At 40.3% G+C, this 21,337-nt stretch overlaps 1 protein-coding gene across 3 annotated transcripts in view; it reads left to right on the top strand.

Annotated features, from left to right (window-relative positions):
• The window catches only part of grm5b (glutamate receptor, metabotropic 5b), a 76,508-nt gene extending 57,026 nt beyond the window's left edge, over positions 1-19,482 (top strand). For all 3 annotated transcript variants that reach the window (XM_015050999.1, XM_015050997.1, XM_015051000.1), the window contains exons 7-18: positions 3,554-3,789; positions 5,360-5,481; positions 7,159-7,283; positions 7,388-7,556; positions 8,089-8,215; positions 11,394-11,511; positions 11,680-11,866; positions 12,002-12,160; positions 12,288-12,413; positions 13,799-13,981; positions 14,644-14,810; positions 16,472-19,482. In XM_015050999.1, coding sequence (XP_014906485.1) covers positions 3,554-3,789; positions 5,360-5,481; positions 7,159-7,283; positions 7,388-7,556; positions 8,089-8,215; positions 11,394-11,511; positions 11,680-11,866; positions 12,002-12,160; positions 12,288-12,413; positions 13,799-13,981; positions 14,644-14,810; positions 16,472-17,549 — 2,797 coding nt within the window. In that variant the 3' untranslated portion in view covers positions 17,550-19,482. The remainder of the gene's footprint in view (positions 1-3,553; positions 3,790-5,359; positions 5,482-7,158; positions 7,284-7,387; positions 7,557-8,088; positions 8,216-11,393; positions 11,512-11,679; positions 11,867-12,001; positions 12,161-12,287; positions 12,414-13,798; positions 13,982-14,643; positions 14,811-16,471) is intronic.
• Positions 19,483-21,337: the final 1,855 nt, after the last annotated feature.

The raw sequence follows: 21,337 nt of genomic DNA, 5'->3' as shown, positions 1-21,337 counted from the left end.
GTATGTGCATACACTTACGATCCAGTGTGCCTCTAATGAGACACAAAGTACAGACAGCAGGTTGAGCGTGGGCTGGAATACCATGACAACGGCCTTGGGCTTCCAGACATGTGGAAAGAGACTGGAAGAGAGAAATAGACAGAATGTCATTTATAACACTTATTTTGATCCAGAATAGAAAGCGATTGATCCGTCTACTGCCTGATGAAATAATAGGTAAACAACTGCGGCCATTTTTTTCGTTCGCACACTCAGCTTATCCTCATATACAGTACTTCTGTAAGCGCATCCTGGAGGCCTATGTTAAAACCCTCCTCTTTCTGCAACATCACCCACACAGCTGCACATCTGAAGTGTTAATCTTTAATCTGTAAGAACCCATTTGTCTGTGTATTTGGCTTAAAATTCAGCATGTGTATTTCATAGAACATTCTACAGGCTGTGCAGCAAAAAGTGTTTCACTGGTAAAATTCAGGTTGTATTTTTGATATTTTTGTCCTTGAGGAAAGTAATTTAATTGTTGTGAACTCAACACCATTCAAATTATAATTCACACTGAAGAGTGATATTTACATTCTTTACAGATTAAAGTATTTTTACCCTTATGTTTTTGTGAAACCCTTTTTGCCGTTTTGATGGTAACTGAGTACATCAGCTTTCTGTGCTGTGGTTTTCTGCAGATTGTGTGATTGTAATGTCATAAGGCTGGCCCTCATGCACCTGTACACATTTCAACGTGACGTAAATCTGATATAGGCATTTTTGAACTGACAGATATCTTCAGCAACAACAGATTGAATTAGCTTCCCTGCTCTATTGTACTATATTTATTTGTATGTACAGTATCCTGTTTTTTTTTTTTTGTTTTTCTTCTTCCTGGAATGATAAAACCTTGATAAAGAGATGATTGGTGACTGAATGTTTATCTTGGGGTTGTTGATATGTCCCATAAAAATAGGTTTCAGTTTTATGTGTTTTCTTCCCAGGACTTGCAACCATTTGCTAACCGTTTAGCACATCTTTCCATCCCATTTTATCCCAGGATGCTTTTATTACCATGTCAACAGATGAAATGAAATCAGTTTACAAATCCTTTGCTCACCTAACTACTTTAGTGTGTGGAATAGCCTCAGGTGTTTAGCATTTAGTCACAAGTGTTGAAATTGACACCAGTACACAGAGGCCAGCTTAGGTAGTATAATCATTATCAATAAAGTGGATAGGCTGAGGGGTTTTTTTTGGCAGAAAAGCATGTGCAGACCCTTGGGAGCCACTTTATCCCTACACCTGATTCCAACTCATACTGAAAAAAAAAATAAAAAAATAAAAAAATACTCAGCTGCTTTATTCAGGGTAGTTCTGATTGGCTTCTACTGTCCCAGTATTTTAGTTGTGTCATGCTCTCACTGTACAGGACTAGTAAAGTTCAAATGTTGGCAAAGAAATGCTGATGGGAGAAACTCTGAGATGTATGAAACATGACACTAACTTCAGATTTCTTCCTCTACCTCCACATTATCATTGAAATGTGCATATTGCGTTACTAGTAAGATTCACTATGATTTAAAGCCAGTTTGTCTTAACATTCAAGAAACCTATCATCACTCTGCATAGAGATACAGTAAAAATGGTAACATCATTTTTGCTTTTCCTTTAAAAGGCCAGCATTTCCATGCACAGAGTGCCATTTTATAGCAAAATTGAGAAAATATGTTTCGTTCAGTTGTTTTAAATATGCTGTACACATCAAATATGACTTAAAAGAAATTTGACTTTGTAATTTGAAGCCTTCAAATTGGCTTCTGTCACTTTAAGAAGAGGCTGATATTTCTGACACTCGCCCTTCAGCACATCATCACAACAGTGCTCCTCCGTTATGCCATTTACAACTGTTCATAGGAGCATTGGATTGAGGATTATTTCGATAAGAAGTCATGCAGTTCCACCAGGTGTTTGCTCATTTCTGCTGCCGCTAGTCTGGAGGAGCTGAATGGGGTCGGTGCAGGGGAGGGGTGCTCAGTGATGCAGAAGCTCAGCTGGGGACTGCAGCTTCTAGGAGGAGTTTCATGGAAATATCTTTGTGAGACCAAGTGCTTAGGCACCTCTGAATGGCTCGCACGGGAGATACAAGGATTTCTCAAACATGCATGGAAAGAGCAACTCTCCAGGTATGTTTTTTGATGGGGGAATAATCAAAAAAGTCAATCCAACACAACATGCCCCCATTAATTGGTTTAAAAGAACTAATTTTCATTGAAAGTTTAAAAAAAACTAAATGAATTTCATTGACAAGATTGTAGTCTCTTATTAATTGCTTTGACCTTTTGCACCATACAAATATGAGGCTAAACATTTACTCATGTCGGATAGATTTATGGTAATTGAAAAATTATATGCGATTTCTGACCACAGCTCAGTGACTGAGGGTGACAGTAACTGTGACAAAAAGAAAGTAAAAATTGACAGAGGTGAACTTTGAGGTAGGCAGAGCAGGGGAAGCAGTTCACTTCCACACTGGATCTCCAGTCTGACTGAGGGTGCAGGGACTGCTGTAGGAGAAAATTAGTTCTGTACTCTGGAGGCTCTGAGACAGAGAGAGAAAAGAAACGTTGGTAGAAAATAAACAAAAAATAATGCTGAAAGAAACTAATTTTCACTGTAAGAACTGAGGATCATTGTTTTGGTTGTGACAGGCTGGCAATGAATTGTGGAAGGAGAAGACATTTGTCATTCAATCCACTTTCCTCCCCTTATCTCTGCCTTTCGCATGCAGACACGTTCACATTGCCATCTGTTCGTTGTAAAGGAGTGGCAAACCCCGGCGTCTCGCCAAAGATGTAAACTATAGCGTCTAAATGTGTTGTGGGGGTGAACTGTGAGGCGCTCACATGCATATAGCTGGCATTTTATCAGCAGCATCAGACGAACCCAGTTTGACCTAGATCATCTCAAGAGTCTGGCGGTGCATGTGTGTGGGTGTGTATGTGCCTCGTGGTTTTAACCCGTTTGTAAGTGATCCGTTGAATTTTGGACATGGCCCATCATGATGTAATCTCTTCCTCCTACATGTCTTCTGATTCTCTAGTGACGGCTCTATTTTTGTTTCCTTTCACTCTATGTCTGGTTATGTTTCTTGGTCTTTGTGATGCTGTCTTATTTCCTCTAACAAACCTCTATGATGTGCACGGAACCGTTGGATTTTGTTGAGATGAAAAATTAATCACACATAGGTGGGCTCTCTTTACCTAGGTGACCTCTGAAGACAATTGGTTTCTGCAATGGATAGGGTTAATAGAGTAAAGGCGGATGAATACAAATGCACTTTGCACTTTCGAAATTTTTATTTGTAAACAATTTGGAAATAATCAAACCTTTTCGCTCCTGTTCCCATGTAAAATATTTAGATGTAGCATTAAAAATGTGAAGTTCAAATAATTTGAATACCTTTATAAGGCATTGTAAGTTTATATCCTCAACTGCATTCTGGTTGCCCCCATTTGAATGCTTAGACTTATTAACATTGCCACTTTTCTCTCCTTTCCTTTCGTCGCAGCGACGGATGGGCAGACAGGTACGACGTGACAGAAGGCTACTCCGAGGAGGCAGCCGGGGGTATTACCATCAAGCTGCAGTCGGCGGACGTGAAATGGTTTGATGATTACTACCTTAAGCTCCGTCCTGAAAACAACCACAGGAATCCTTGGTTTCCGGAGTTCTGGCAGCATCGGTTTCACTGCAGACTTAAAGGTCATCCACAGGAGAGCAACAAGTACAACCGCACCTGTGAGAGTAAGTGGAGACACAAATAAAATACCAAAACAGAGGGAACTTGAATGTTTCAGGCCATCAAAGAAATTCTGATTTCAGAATATTGCTCGGCATATAGGGAGAGCTAATGCTTTAAGCCACTGAGCATCGGTGATACAGCAGGGTAGTTTTGACACACTGATTGCTACCTTGTCAGATGAATTAAAGTCAGAGCCACCTTTGATCATTGTGAAGGTCATCTATTTGCTCTTTACATATCCTCAGTGTCCACCTGCACACCAGGTGGATCATATATTCATTTATCATCTGCTCCTACACTGGGTGTAGGATTGTAATTTTGATTCTGTTAATAAAACATTCCAAACCACATCTTTTGCTTTGTGAATCAGTAATTGGTCCCTAAACTGAAACACTGATACTATCCTTGGCATCATCAGCTGCCACAAAGTGCTTGTGATAACTGGCTATGAGCCTTTTATATTTCTGTGGAGATTTTTGACCCACTCTTCTCTGCAGAATAGTTTTAATTTCACTGGTGTTGGGTGTTTTTTTGGAGCAGCTTGTTTAAGGCCATGCCACCACGATCTAAGTGGAGTGGAGTGTAAAGTCACCCATCGAAGGTCAGACCTTCTTCTGTTTTTTTTTTTTTTTTTGTATAGAGCAGAATTCATTCAATAATGCTAGACCACGTAAATGTGCTTAAGTGTAATAATCATCGTTGATGCCAGATATGAAATAATTTGAGGAAATGTCAAGATACGTTTTTGGCAAATGTGTGAGCTAGTAGTTTTCACCAGGTGGAGCAGGTCCACCCCTGTTCCACAGGTTCTCCAATGGTTCGTATTGATTCACTGTGGAGTCTCAAAGCCTTCGATATGGTTTTGTAACTATTTCTAGTCCATTCCTAATAGATGTCAGTGACTTTGCTTCTCTTCAGTTTTTTAGCGAATGGTGTGTTGCTTGTTAAGACCTTTTATCCTACTTTATGTTGTCAGAAATGCTCTATTTAAGTGATTTATTGATTCTTCAGGTTGGGTCATACTCGGGCGTAAGAGATGTCTCAAGAGAAATGAAACTTTGTTATTAAGTACTGTTAATATGAGTCAATTTCACCCAAGGGGAACAATTACTTTCATGCAGATTGGGCTGTATAACTTTTATCCATAAAATATGAATTGGTGAAAACTCAGGTTATCTTTAGGGGCAGCTTTTTGACAAACAGCTACAAACAGACCACATGACCTTTAGGTTCATCTTGAGAATGAACCCTCCATTTCTTTTCATATTTTGATTCAATGCCATCCCCTTCTCTCTCTGTTTCATTCACTTCATTCATAGGCTAAACAGTACTCCAGAGCTGCATCAAAGGGAGTCATTTCTTATTTGTCCTAATGAAATGGGACGGGAATTACAAAAGAACAGGACACAGACAGACGCAGAAATGCAATGTGGAGGTGGGGAGTGACTGATGAGGAAGAGGAGAAAGGGCCCTTTGATGTTAGAAAAAAATTATTTAGGACTGACAGTCGTCCAGTGCGATGGTCAGTCCTCCTCCGCTTTAACTATCTATTTATCTGTGCACCTTTTACAGGAAGGGATTCCCTGCAGACTCATTACGCACAGGACACCAAGATGGGATTTGTCATTAATGCTATTTACTCAATGGCATTCGGGCTGCATAACATGCAACGTTCTCTATGCCCAGGCTATCAGGTAGGTCCAGTCGAAAAAGAAATACATGAGGGACCAGGGCAAGCAGTACAGAAAAGCTGAGTGAGTAGATAATTGTGTTTCACTGTCTAAGCTCTTTCTCAAATTCCAATTTGGCTACATTTAGTTCATGCAGAGAGTCCAGCAGTGTCTCCTTTGCCTCTCTACCTTGCATTGTTGCACAAAGTGAACTCATCAGTCATGACCTGAGCAGACCGTGCAAAAATCTCTCTGGAGACTGCTCCCATGTTTCAGCAGACTTTACTCCCATTTTTTGACTTTTTTTGTCATGTTGCATGTATGACAAAAAGTCAGAAAGTATCCCAATACAATGAGGAAGAACTTTTCAGATTGTAAACCATGTCTGTGAAGAGTGAAGTGCAACCAGACTAAGCTCCAGGAAGTGGGTGTTCTTCCTGCCAATTTGAGTTTGGCTTTCATTCACCGTACTAATATCATCAGTCTTTTTACATACACGGGCTAAAAATCCCCAATTGCATTAAACTGGATCTTTTCTGTAATCATTCTAAAAATGGCCTTTTATTTGTCCACCACCAGAGTTTGAACCATTTTCCTACTTAGGAGAAGCTTAGAAGTGATGATTGACGAAGGTTGTTTCTGTTTTCTTTTCCTTTCCTTGTGATTTAGGTTAGTTGAGCTCCACTTAGAGTTTCCAGTGCTTCGTTTAGTAAATTGCTGTCGACATAGGTTACTTCCTCTGCTCACCTCACTACAATAATGTTTATTAAAGAGCTAAAAGTGCTACTCTCCGCTTTATGGTTGTGGGAGCTGTTGTCACACTCTCTTATATCGCTATTAATTGCATTTCCTAAAAATATAAATTCCTGTAGCATCTATAACCTGCACTTCTCATGCTCAAGATTTAATAGCAGTGTTGTTATAAAATTAAACATGTTACAGTATTAGATGTATAGAATATCAATGGTGGAATGTTGTTTACATGAAGTTAATACATCATTTAAGCATAAAGCAGAAAGGCAGTAGGGTATAAGGAAGCATGTTTACAAGTCTCATAATGTCTTTTTAGAAAATATTTTTTTGCTGGAAAGATGTGGAAGCGGATTTTTAACAAGTGACCCCTCACTGGCTGTCGATTTCATTTAAACAAACCGCCAGTAAGTCACAGAAAGTCTGTCACAGATAAAATGTTTATCTCCCTCTGCACAAACAGCAACAGGTCTCCGTAGTTAAACTGTTCAACTACAAACACCGTTGTTGATATTTCTTAACTTTAAATAAGTTATAATATGCTTCAATTTTATGGACAGATAGGTGAAGATGCATCATCAAACCAACTACATTTTCAATGAGACATCAATCTGGATGTTATCTTTTGAATGTTTATGAAAAAGCCCACAATTTCATTGAGATCATTGATCCTGGAGATCAATGATCTCTTCTCTGATTTTCTTTTTAAACTAATCAGTTAATGATGCTCTATGAGTAGTTTAACGTATCATGTTTCCTCTTTTTGTAGGCATTATTAAGAAGCCTGGTATGTTCATTTGTCCCTGTTTTTGCCAGTCAGTCTATTAGAATATGTTTATGTTTATATGGAAACCGTCCCATAAAGTTGAATAATTACATACTACCATGGTTATTTTGTGCAATCATTGAATTCGTTTGCATACTTCAGACTAATGGCTAGCATTTCTACAGGGCCTTTGTGATGCTATGCGACCCATAGACGGTGCTACTCTGCTGGACTTCCTGATGAAAACCAACTTCACTGGCGTGTCTGGAGAGGGAATTTTATTTGATGAAAATGGAGACTCACCTGGCAGGTAGGCAAAGTTGCTGGGTGATTTATATCCAGCATAATTTCTATAACCTACCTCTTTGATCTCTCAGTGGGACATTCACTGCACATTTTTATTGCTTTAAATAGGTATGAAATAATGAATTTCAAGAAGATGGGGAGGGACTACTATGACTACATCAATGTTGGCAGTTGGGACAACAGTGGACTGAAGATAGCTGATGATGAAATCTGGTCCAGCAAAGAATCCATCATTAAATCGGTCTGCAGTGAACCCTGTGACAAAGGGCAAATTAAGGTAAGGTGGCATTAAATGCTTTTTTGAAAGATTTAAATGGGACAAAAAATTATAGTAAAAGAAGTGTCATTTTGCAGGGTTTGCAGTGGTTGCTATACCTCTGGCAATATTAAAAGGCAGACAGAAGTAATTTTCAATGTGCTCCACAAGATTTTACATCTTGGGTCATAAAAGTGATTTTAAAACTGTCTCATGGAATCATGTGCAGACTTCTAAATCTATGATCAACTAGGCAAATGGTTTATAATTCAAGCCTATGGTATAAGTCACTTTTGCCCTTAGCCTATGCTTGCATCCCCTACCTATTCCTATGTCTGATCCTTATTCCCAGATTCCCTCATTCAAAGGAATATGATATTTTCTGCTTGACTTGACACAGGCTCAATTTTACATAAATATACTGAGTCCGCTGCATACGAGCTGCCATGTCAGCAAATACAAACAAGTTTCCTGCCAACTCAATCCCTGTATTTAAATGGGGACTTGTTCAGTAGTAAAAAAAAAAAAAAAATGCTTATGGTCTCTGTTTCAGGTGATCCGCAAGGGTGAGGTGAGCTGCTGCTGGACGTGCACCCTGTGCAAAGAAAACGAGTTTGTGTTTGATGAATACACCTGTCAAGCCTGTAATCTTGGCTCCTGGCCTAATGATGGCCTCACAGGTCAGCATCTGTATGTTTGTGGTTCTGCATTTGCTCAGTTCTTGAAGATACTATCCATCCATCCGTTGGCTATCCATCCATCGCTTATTCTTGCAGAGTCACAGGGGGGTTGAAACCTGTGTCCAGGGGTCATTAGGCAAGAGGCGGGGATCTTGAAGATACTAAAATGTTGTAACAAAGAAGTCCTTGTTCAATGTGGGTGGTTGCGTGTGGGGGTGCAGAAAAGATTAAGCAATTTAAAGTAGACTTACGCTAAGACGAGAGTCCTCTCATCCAGTGTGTTGTTACAGTAAATTAAAAAGTCCTGCACCAACCGCACATTTGAGACAACCCTTCTTTTTTGACTCACCTCTGCCTCTCTCATCCGCTTTACTTGTCACAGACATTGTCATGAGTGTTTTAATTATTCTGTATTAAAAGAGGCTTTCAATTTTTAATTCAAAAACACTACAGTCCCAGCGAATTTCACTCCACCTTTATTGCGTTGGAAGCACGGGGATATTGTCTTGTTGTGCTCTCAGCTGCTCATTATAATGTTCCTCGCTGAGCTTGATGATTAAAACATGAATCAGGCCCTGCTGAAAATTCAAATGAAGTGTCACTGTCACAAAAAGAAGCATCCTAAAACTCAAATCCTGAACCAATGCTGAGCTGAAAATTGAGAGTAGGAAAGAGAAATATGTCGCGTGCCAATTTATTTTATGTCACATTTCTTCCACTCTTGTGGGGTGATGTTGAAAACGGCGGTAGGAGATCGTCCTGTAGACGGTGGGTAAGTCCTTTCTTATTGTCCTCCCTTGACCTTTAATATTCAGCATGGTAGCTGAAGCCTGTAGCTACTCAGATAAGTTGAAAGTAGCCTTATAACCCTATCCAGATTGCTGGGAGGGCTAATGGAGCTATATGCTCCACATCACCAAAAGGTCAAAATGCCTGCTTTTACAGTTAATTGCTCTTACATCCAGGAAGCAACAAGAATGGACTTTTTCAAATAAATGGCTTGACAGTGGTGGAAATGTTATTTTTCCCCATGACTGTAAACAGGGGCACTTCAATCAAACCAACACACGGTTTTCTGTGTGTTGGTTTCAGCTCAACACATTTTGATTCTTCAAACTCAGACCAGTAGAAAATAAATCTAAAAGACTCAGAAATCAAAAGGCAGAGCAAAGAGACAAGGTAGAGCAAGGATGAACCGGCAGAGAGAGAGAGGAGATAGAGGTCAGATACATCTGAAACCACGGAGAGGTGGAGAATAGGTTTTGATACAACAGTTGAGGGAGAGAAATAACAATTTAGAAAGATGAAATGAGGGTAAAGTGAAGTGAATGGAGGCTGTGACATAAGAAGAGCCCTATGCAGGAAAAGGAGTAGAAAAAAGAAGGATTTGCTGAGGGACTTGAGCCTCTCCAATCATGGCTAAGCCTTTTAGACTGATTGAGTTTATATCAAAACTTTTGATTCAATGAACCCCAAACCAGTACAGCTTATGGTCAAATATAGCAGTTCACAATTTCCTGCAACTCTGGCAATCGACATAGCCAAAGGGGGTGTGAGGGCATGTCGCAGGACTTTCAGCCTTGCATTCAGAGCTATATAATTTTTGCCACATATAACATGTTGTCTTCTTCCAGAGTATTTTTGAGACAGAACTTAGATACATTCGTTTTTATGTGTGTGCTTGGGCTGTCTTTTCATACGTTAAAATAAAATTGAAACTTATGCTTATTTACAACTTTGCAGAAGACTGTTACTTGATTATTATTATTTTTTTATTCACTCCCTTGCTTGCAAAACTTCTAATATTCATTACCCGGGTCCAAATTTCTTTATTGATTTTATGAACATTGTTGACCATTTTGAAAACATTGAAGCTAAAACAAAGAAAAAAGAATAATTCAGCCTCTGTAGAAATTGCGTTGTATTTCTAGAAAGAAAAAGCAAGACTAGCTTGAAAGTCAAAGAAAAGAAAGTTGATTTTCTACTCGTGGCCCAAGAAGTACCCAGATAAAGTCCACCAGCATAAAGACGCAATATAATTAGAGCTGTCTCTTTAATTAATGCACATTTATCTCATCACGAATGGAGAAGACTGCGATAGAGAGGAAAAGAATTAGGTAACAAGGTGGGATGGAAGAGGAAGTGGAGAGATAAGGGAGATATTACGGGATATTTAAAGGCCAGAATAATTTATGGAGGAATAAGGAAATAAATGGAGGAAGAACAATTCATGATAAGTCTTCAGGAGTAAGGAGAAGATTAAGGTTCTATTATTAAGATATATATTGTATGTCACAAAGAGCAGCACCACTCAATTATGTTGTTTACCATTCTTTTTATGCTAATTCAAACTCATAGGAACGTCATATTTATGACACAGTTGCAGTTGTAGAAATATTTGTTATTGAGTCTTTTCTACCTGTTGGTCAGCTGGTCGATCAGTCTTGACTGATTTCTTTTTTTTTTAACACCAAGAACTTTGCTGAATTTCAATCAATCACAGATTTGTTTAAACACAGACGAGCAGGAGAAAGAAAGTTAGGGGACGTGCTTTGCAAACATAAACCATCAGCACATCTAGAGACAAATATATTTACTCATTTATCTTTGCAAAGTAGCTCAAGCTCATTCAGATTGACAGGAGAGCATCTGTGAGCACCGATGTTTAATTCTTGCCACAGGTTATTAATTAGATTTAGGTCTAGAGTTTGGCAGGGTCATTCTCTAGCGCATGCAAATGCTTGGATCTAAATCACTTCATGTTAGCTCTGGCGGTATATCACTGGTGTTTGTCCTCCTGGAAGACGAACCTCTTCCCTAGTCTCAAGACTTTGCCAACATCTAACAATTTTTTTTCCAGCATTGCCAAATCACCATCAGTTTAATTATGTTCAGGGTAAGGCAAAGTGGTGGTTTTCTTTCATTATATGTTTTGCATGTAGGTCAAGCAATAGTTTGCACTTGATTTTATTTCAGAGTATTAGATTAGATGGGGCTAACACAAATGACACATAAGATTTAAAAACGTTAGCGATGTACAAATACCGTTGGAAAAGACGAGGGATATTAAGCCAAATGTTAGAACAGAAAAACCTTTGAAATTCTCACATATTCATGCAACAATTTAAAGTTTTCTTCTAATATTCCATCTTCACATGCTTGCACCATTTCTCTCCAGGCTGCGACCCAATCCCTGTGGAGTACCTGCGATGGAGGGATCCAGAACCCATAGCTGCTGTGGTATTTGCTTGCCTCGGACTAATGGCTACCTTCTTTGTCACTGCAGTTTTCATCTAGTAAGAATTTTTCTTAATGAAGAAATATTTCAAACCTAAAGTTGAAAATATGCCACAATTTGTTTTTCCAATTTGTTATTGTCTTTCTTTGTATATTTTAATTGTTGTGGGGTTTTGTTTTAATGTCTCCATCGTCATATCTAATGTTTGTTTGACTGTGTCTGCAAGTTTTCGGGACACCCCCGTTGTGAAGTCCTCCAGCCGGGAGCTGTGCTACATTATACTAGCAGGGATTTGCCTCGGATACCTGTGCACCTTCAGTCTCATTGCAAAGCCCCAAGTGATCCACTGCTACCTCCAGCGACTAGGAATCGGTCTGTCACCTGCCATGAGTTACTCTGCACTTGTTACCAAGGTGAGAAATAGGACGGAGCCACCACTCCTCCCATTGAAATTAAAGCAGTTGTGTAGAAATACTGCAGACAGTTTAAAAATAGCTCCAGTACAGTAAGTGATGTATGTATTAATGATGTTTGGGATCCGACTGCAGACGAACCGCATCGCTCGGATCCTGGCTGGGAGCAAAAAGAAGATCTGTACAAAGAAACCTCGCTTCATGTCAGCCTGCGCCCAGCTCATCATTGCCTTCCTCCTCATACTGCTGCAGTTGGGCATCATTGTGGCTCTTTTCCTCATGGAGCCGCCGAATGTAGGTTGCAGATGTGTGAACTAAGAGCACGGTAACATGATTAAAGAAACAGACCTAGGGATCTTAAGATTTAATGTACGTCCACAGATTTAGCTTAGTCCTGTCTCTGTCCTCTCACTATCTGCAGGTGATCAACGACTACCCTAGCATCCGCCAGGTCAACCTTATTTGCAACACCACTAACCTCGGAGTGGTGGCCCCCCTGGGATACAATGGCCTGCTGATCCTCAGCTGCACCTTTTATGCCTTTAAGGTATGTCTGATGTTTCCTGTCTGTTTCTTTAATGAACAAAAATATCATTGGTACCTATCCTGTTGTGACTATTCATTTGAAGGTATTCAGATGCTTTATTATGCTTGTTTCAAAACTACAGATCAGACAGAGGCGAATAATAAGTTGCACATCGGCAGACTTTGCTCTCACACAACTATTTGTTGACCCAAAATATTTGAGAATAAAATAATATTTTGGTTTATAGATTGACAGGTTACAACAGCCAACAGTCTGAACTAGTGTTGCTAGTGGATACTGTCATATGATGCCATGCTCTTGTAGAAAATAGGACACTGCTTATTGAAAGTCTGTGTTATTGGCACTAAACCGTGTTGTGGAGAAACCGTATAAACAATATATAAACCACAGATGGACACATGTTTAATTATATTTGCATTCTTTCCAGATACATTCTCTCTTTAAGACCAGTATGCAGTAGAACATGCAGCATTGTTCTGGAATAAATTAACTCCCATTTTCAGGAGTGAGCTGACTAAACGTTTTGAATTTTTAGTGTCACCTGGGAAAAAAAAATCCCTTTTAATGGATATTATTATTATTTTTTTAAGTTTACTTTGATCTTTACTCATATTTCTGTAATGTAGAAAAAATATGGAATGTGTTATCTGGTAGGATATTAATCTAATCTAATTGACATTTTTTTCTGCATAAGTCTGTGAATTTGAATTGGCTTCTCAGTAAGACTTACATTCACATATATTACGTTTATCCCATTAACTGTCACGAGGACACCAGTGTCCTCACGGACCCATTGACTTGCATGTAAGTGACAGTCCAGAGCAGCATGCACATGGTGGGTGGCTGTCAAGGAGACTCTCCACTGTTTGCCAAATCTTCAGTAAAAGACTTTAATCAAAGATTCCCTTCCCAGTCGCCTGTGTTATGATGTTTCGTCAGACACAAAAAGTGAACAGAAACGGTGAAGCACTATGAAAGTTTGGTGTGAAAAACTTTATCAACAGCAATGAATGCACTTATTTTTACTGTGCTGTTTATGTGGGCAGAGTTTGATTTTTTTCTGTAAGAAAATAGACACGAACAGAACAACTGAACATATTATCCTGACAAGTGTTTTAGGTTTATTGCCACTTGATTAACCTCTCTCTCCTATAAAGAGTTTTCTAGATGTTCATTAAGTCTTAAAGCCCATTGCTTTTAGTACCAGGGCACTGGGCAAACAGCTTGCATCAATATTCATTCCAGCTCTGTGGCTTGTTGACAAAAGCTAAAAGTGGCTATTACACTTCTGCATTAAAGAAGGCAAAAAAAAACAAAAAAACCTGAACATAAATAGTTACAACATTTTTACTGATTCTTGATTTTTTTTCTTCTCCTTTTCCAAGACCCGCAATGTCCCAGCTAATTTCAACGAGGCCAAGTACATTGCTTTTACCATGTACACCACCTGCATCATCTGGTTGGCGTTTGTTCCCATCTACTTTGGCTCCAACTATAAAATCATCACCATGTGCTTCAGTGTCAGCCTCAGTGCCACTGTGGCTCTGTGCTGCATGTTTGTACCCAAGGTAAGGTGAAAATGAAAGTAACGTTTTACCGTATGTTTTAATGGATTTTTGGTTTAATTGCGTCACCCACAGTTACAGTTACAGACATGTAAATAAAAGCTTTGCAGTTGCATAATAGAGAGGGAGCTCTGTTGTAGATTTCCTGCTTAATCTCTCCAAGTTGTTCAGTCGTGGATTCCTCGGTGAACGGTTTTTGTGTTAACTTGGCCACCATCATTTTCACATCACAAGACCCAATTATGACCCATTTCAGTTTTCTGGTAGATATTAGATATGTATTAAAAACCTTCCTGGTGTTTCAATAAATTTACTGAAATACCAGAGTACAATGTTGTGGCAGAGTAAAATCCCATACTCTGCCAACAACATCACAGGTCTAACCTCAAGTTGCTAACAATCTGCGAGTGTAGCTTTGAATGGTCGCTGTGACAGGAAAGACTCAACAGGTTAGCATTACATTAGCGAAGTTATTACCAACCCTAACAAAATGAAAAGAAAATCTGTTCATTTAATCTAACCTTCTAATTTGCTTTCACTTCGGGAAAGTAAGACTAGAGACTTCTCAGTATTTACGTGAAAATGACAAAGAAACAGCTTTAATCCGAGAAATGGCATCAAACTGAAATAGAGAGTAATGAATGCATTGCTCTGTTCCATTTTAGGTGTACATCATCCTGGCCAAGCCAGAGCGTAACGTGCGCAGTGCCTTTACCACCAGCACCGTGGTCCGGATGCATGTGGGAGATGGGAAGTCATCCTCAGCTGCCAGCCGCTCTTCCAGTCTGGTTAACCTGTTTAAGCGTAGAGGCTCTACTGGGGAGACCCTCAGGTATATCTATGTGTGAGAGTCCGCTTTACACCCCCACCTAGAGCCTTTCTGCCGCGGTACTCGTGAGTTACAGTCCAAGGCGCCATCTCTATAATAGACCCACTTACGAAAGCGTTCCTGCTGTGCGAGAGATTGATTACCTGCATTCACCTGAGTCTGCTTGCCTTTTCTTCTGACCCCATTGTGAACTTTGGAAAATTGCCTCATGGAGGCACGACAAAGAAGGAGCGACGGCATACTGAGAGGGAGAGGAGTGAAGAGGGAATATAAACAGTGAAAAAGATGGATGGTGAAGAAAATGAAGAGCTGAGGTGATGGGAAGAAAGAGAGGACATTATTCCTCTTACTTTGCGCTCTTCAGGCCATCCACAGTGACAGGGAACCGATCAAAGGACTCAAAAAGGAGTGACGCATAACCCCCCGTCTTAGAGAAAAGACTGGAACACGTTTTCATTTGTCAGCAGGTTGCTCCAGCTCACCCTGCTTGGCAAGCAAGATCTCAATCACACCCCTGTAAAAAAAAATGTCTATGCTCCTCTCTTCCCTCTCTTCCCCTGCACGTCTCTTTTGGTCCTATCGTCCTCTGTGGGTGGTGGTAATTGGCAGGGCTGTCTGTCTCCTCCGAAAAGGGCTGGAAACTGTTGTGTTTGAGATGCTGCCGTTGTCAGGGCAGGCAGAACAGACACGGACGGAAAATAATTTAGCAGACTGGAGGAATAAGAAATGCTTGATCAATGTTTATACCAAGTGTTTGAACAGCTGAGAATAAAAAGTTGGTTTACCTTCACCAGACGTTAAAGTCAAACTTTGAGCTAAACACTGCAGATGCCACAGCAAATCGATTAATGTCTAGATCAGCATGCAGCGTGTACCTCTATAAGCCCCGTCCTGCATGTTCATTCAAAGGGGATTTGAGTTCTCCCATCTCTACCCCAGTCATGTTGGCGCGGGATTTAATCAGGAGTTCCTTTTTAGATTAATCACACTAATTAACCTGACAAAAAGACAGAGGGGCATCGAAGGACAGATCTCTTGAACTCAGGTGAAACAGGGAGGACTGGAAAAAACAAACAAAAAAAAAGGGTCTGGCAAATAAACGTTAAAAGCACATTTAGAAAGGGAGGAAATAAAAATTTCTATAACTGTGTATTATGTCCATGTGCAACATATAGATAAGTTTTTTGATTCAAAGTTCCAAAGAAAATTATTTCTAAAATCCATACAAGTTGCAGGCTATCTTATCATTCCAATTACTGAAACCACCAATAAAAGTCCAAAATTAGCATGACATCCATGCCAATCCATAGTAATTGGAATGATACTGAATGACGAGTGTATGTGTACCCTCTGACCAACATGTACATCTCTGTACAGAGGCGAAGCAAAGGCGTTTAAAAAGCAAAACAAGACATGAGATCTTATAAAGAAAAAAATTAAGGCAGAGAAAAGTAGCAAAATTTATCAGCATATAAAGTGAAACTGATTCATGTGGTTGGCACAAAGCTCCCGCTGAATGTTTTATTTATTATCTGTAATTACTTTTGCACAATTATTAAATAGGCTTGGAAGGCTAATGAACAGAATATTGAATTTGCTCATCTAGATTCCGGCACTAAACACTTTTCCCTCTTCCTTTTCTCGGCTTTTGTAATTCTCCACAGCTCCAATGGTAAATCGGTGTCTTGGGCGCAGACCGAGCGCAGCAGTTCTCGAGGCAACCACCTGTGGCAGCGGCTGTCCTTCCACATCAAGAAGAAAGAGAACAACCAGACAGCGGTCATTAAGCCCTTCTCCAAAACCTCTGAGGAGCGGTACTCCGGGGGATCCAACTTGCCTCCGCATGTACCTCTGCCCTCCCTCTCCTCCATGTCCTCCCTGCCCACTCATCCTGACTGTGGCACAGACAAGACTCTCTACGAGCTCTCAGAAGCCGAGGAGCACTACTCGATCACCTATCGGCCGCAGACGCCGTCGCCGATCAGCACCGTCAGCCAGAGGATAGGAGCCAGTTTGGGGGAGGAGTCCCAAGTGGCCTGCATTTCTAAGTACTCCAGCAGCGTCTGCAGCGGCGGCAGCAGCAGCAGCTGCGGGCCTCCGAGCAGCGGCTCCGTTGCCGCGGGGAGCGATGGGCGTCTGGTTGCCATGGACAACCGTCCACCGCCACGCCAGAATTCGCTGATGGATCAGATCAGCTGCGTGGTGAACCGCTTCACCGCCAACATTACGGAGCTCAATAGCATGATGCTCTCCGCCTCGCCGACGCACACGAACAAACACACTCCCCCCGCCGCTCACCCCCCCGATCCCTACCTGCTGCCCCGGGAGATCCCGATGCCCCCGACCCTCACCACCTACGCTGACGTCCAGCCCCTTCCCCAGATGGAACCCAGTCTGGGCAACCGGGGTGGCTGTCCAGTTCACTCCATCCCTCGCTCGCCCTACCCCCTTCAGCCTCCTCCTCATCCCCACACGTCCCCGTCACTCTCCCCCATAAGAGGAAGCCTAGTCGCCTGCATCCCCGACTCCCCGCTCAGGAGGGTTGAGCTGGAAGAGGAGCTCATCGCTCTCACTCCTCCTTCGCCCTTCCGTGACTCTTTGGGATCCAGCAGTGGCTCCCAGATCTCAGAGACTGGTTTGTTTGTCCCTCCTGTCCCCAACCACCCGCCCCCTTCTCCTCCCTCACCTAGGTACACCAGACTGACTCTCAGAAACTACAGTCAGAGTTCCTCCTCACTGTGAGGGAGAGGTGATGATCCGGAAAACGTAGATCAAAACAGGACGGACAGACTGGAATCCATTCACCACTGTTTGGAGTCAAAACCCGAGGAGACGTCGTCGTGGAGGGCTGGTTGGTGAAGACACCAAGCTGTGTTTGTGTTTACATGTTTACAGTGAGATGCGTGTACTAGAGGCCGGCAGGGCGTCGTATCTTCTCTCCGTCTTTATTGGGTGAGAATTGAAAACGGCCGCTCTGACTCGGAGGTGTTTCAGTAACAGCAGAAATTCTTTCTGGAGGTTCTCTGTCATTTAGATTGGGCTAGTGGCCTTACGGTAACTCGGCTGACAACTAATTACAGATTCTCTGTGTGCTCGCTTCGGTGGGCCTGAGTGTGTTTTTGCTGTATCTCAGAGAAGGAGAGGTGACGGGAGTATGGCAGCAGAGAGTGCCTGTAAGAACTACAAAGGGCACATACCGAAATATATTTGCTAACACAAATCACAAAAGTGTGAGCACACGATTATAAATAAAGTGTGTGAGGAATAGCGGTGGACTTATAGGACACATACATTTTGTCTTCAGTGATAAAATCCAATTAGTGTCTAATTAAAGTGCATTGTGTGAACAGTGTTAACATTCTAAAACGGTGTTAATCTAGAACATTTTGTTACAAAAGCTTAGTTCATTTTGTTCAGCTTTCATCACATCAGTGTGTTTTCATATTTTCTAGTCTTCTAGTAAGTCTGAATGTATATTTTCTACATTATTCCTGAGGCAGTTGGGACCAAATCTTTTTGTAGCTACGCCTGTAACTTGAGACAGGGAGAACGAAGTTCGGGTGGGGGGGAGGGGTGGCGAGACCAGGCCTCGTTCTTACTGTGAACATTTTCAGTATTTAGCTCTCACTCAGGTGGATCATTGGGAAGGATCTGTCCTCGAAGCTTTTCCGCTAATACGCGTCGTTCAGAAATACACTTTGAAAGGCTTAGCTGGATTCCAGTCATGACATTTTCCAGATACAATATGTCAGCAGGTGGCAGTAACCTGTTTCATCTAAAACAGTGCTTTAAATGGAATTAGAATAAAAGTCATTAACATTTGCAGAGGAGCACAAATTGACAGATTCAAGCTGGCGGTTTCAGTCTTGTAAAAAGTAATTTGTTGAACAATCTTTGTCATTTTAAAAGACAAATTAAAGTTATGCATTTTTTTCCACTTATCCACTGAAATGATGTCATTTATCACAAGTTCAATAAAAAGCAGTAAGGGCAAATGTTCACAATCAAGAGTAAAAACACTGACATGAATATCGTCTGGAACCATGATATGCATTTCTTTATTTGGGGGGAGAAACTGCTATCTTGCTGAGAGTGAGGCAGAGTCGAGGCTAGGGTGGTGGATGCTGTAGTTGCAATTTGGAAATTTCCCGGGATTTTGCTCATTGGTTCGGCTCTAACTGTTACTAATGGATATTTGACAACACAATGACAGATTTTTCTTCTTTGGGAAAATGGTTTTTGTTTTTTCCCAAGTGGGAAATCAAAACAAACAAAAAAGAAAAAACTTTTGACTCCAAGTAGTTTGCACCTTGTGAGTTTTCGAAGCCAAGTTCAGTCTGTGATTGGTAACAATTGCAACACCGTGCAACCCTCGGTAAATACTCATTTTTTTGTCCATCAGAGTTTCATCAGTGTTAAAAGAAACTTATTGTTCAGTAGCTTTTTATTAATTATTAGCATAACAGTATGTGATATTACTGTGAAATCACTTGAATAAACCAGAACTAAAAGAATAATTAGACAACGAAAAACATTCACATTATTACTTTAAACCACAGTTTTTTTTGTTCCAGCTTTTCATCATACCAGCCCATTCCTAATCATATACCAATAAGAAATTTAGACGTTTTGTTTTCAGTCTTGTGACGACCCCTCCAGTCATCACACAGTATTCTGTGTGCATCAGCTGCTCTTCTCTCTCTCTCTTTGTCGGGTAACCTCTTCAGATGTTAAGTGGAACATAAATGAATAGGTTGTAGTTGTAATCCCTTTGACTTACGGCTTAAATTGTGTTTCAGTTGGTTGTGTCTAAAGAATATGTGGGTTTCTTTGTGAATTAATTGAATTTGCCGACAAAGATAACGTTGAAAATAATAGTCCCAGTTTGCTTATGAAGTGTTTCAAAATAAAAGTTCTCTTCTTTTAGCATTTTTCAGCAGACAGTGAGTACCCCTCTACATGAGGACATTTTTAGGACGCTTATATTGAGGGAACATAAATCACAGTTGTATAATTATTATCCGCTCACTCTCAGCGAAAAAGCAAATCTCTTCTCCTACATTCAGATTTTATTGTCAGTTGCTTTCAGCTCAGGCCTGGTCCTGTGTCATACATCCTGGAGAGTTAACACTCTCATAATCGGACAAGATTTTTGTAGATGTCTGAGCAAACTGGCTTTGTAGAGAACTGGGGGATGCCTTTAAAGCGAATGTATTTACATGTGCCAACGCTTGCTTTCTGGGTTGCAGCAGGAGAGACGTGCAGATGAATGCGTTCCACACAAGCCCTCTGAGAGACGAGGCCTTTGCTTGAGTCAGCGTCAAAAAAAACAAAAAAAACAACAAAAAAAAACAATACCAAACATCCAATGGTTCAGATGCACAATACATGCATTTTTACCTTTAGGTCGGTTAACTGCAGTACGTACGACTCGATTTAAAAGAAATTTCAAAGCAATTATCAAAACAAAAAAAAAAAAAAGCAAGTGCTTCAAAGTGTTTCCTGTGACATATTGTCCACCACCGTGTCCATGTATTTTCTGCACCGTGTGCATTCGTCTGCTGTGAGGGAGAAGCTGTCTGATGTTTGCTTAACATTTGCGCTCCACTGTAGCCGGCGAGAACAAACTCAGACAAAGCGATCTTGTAAATAACAAGGGCATGCAAAGACAGACCTGTTTTGTTGAAACGAATTGAATCGAGATGAAAGACAATTTATTTACATATCAACAAATGTTAGAAAAAAAAAGAGAGAAAAAAAATCTGATGTTTTTAAGCTGTTATAACATACAGTACAAATATGTGTTACGACTAGAGAAACTGTGTTCCTACGCTGAATGTGTGAGTGACAAATCCTATTCAAACGTCTTGTAATTGAACAATATTATGATACTTGCTATTAATATGATTATTGTGCCAAAGGGGTAAGAGGTGTCTAGTTTACTAGATTGTGGGTTAAAATATGTGGTTTCTTAAAAAAAAAGAAGAAAAAAAATTATGTAAATTGTTTCTATTGTTTTGGATACATTTTAGATAAATATTTCATATTTTTCAGTGTAGAAGCAATATTATCAATATGTATACAAGGTCCACATCTGAGGTTTTATAAATCATCCAGAATTGCCACTCTTATTACAAGCCCTCTTTAAGGATGTAAGGATGGTGGATTGATATAGCTTGAAACTTTGCTTTGCTTTGTATTTAATCTGTATTTGTTGAAATTCATTGTTATCTTCATGCTCTTGCTTTATACCTTAGTCACATTTTTACTGTTCATTTCTGGCTGTAATCATATTTAATTGATTGAATAGTATGTACAATGATGTCATACTGTTAATTAGGACAAATTAATGAAACTAATTGGTCCAAGAGGGGGGAGGTGACAGGCTGATAAACACAAGGTTATATGATATTGATTAGAGAACACATAAAACAAGGAACGACATGTGACAAAAACCATCATGTAGGGTTGGTTTTGAAAACTACGGATGTTTTAGAAAAGTATTTGTCTTTCCATTCATTTTCTCATGT

This window comes from Poecilia latipinna, unplaced genomic scaffold (genome assembly GCF_001443285.1).
Source record: "Poecilia latipinna isolate Pla-1442-1.1 unplaced genomic scaffold, P_latipinna-1.0 Scaffold1023, whole genome shotgun sequence".
NCBI classification, from domain to species: domain Eukaryota; kingdom Metazoa; phylum Chordata; class Actinopteri; order Cyprinodontiformes; family Poeciliidae; genus Poecilia; species Poecilia latipinna.
This window is presented reverse-complemented; position numbering and strand designations above follow the sequence as displayed.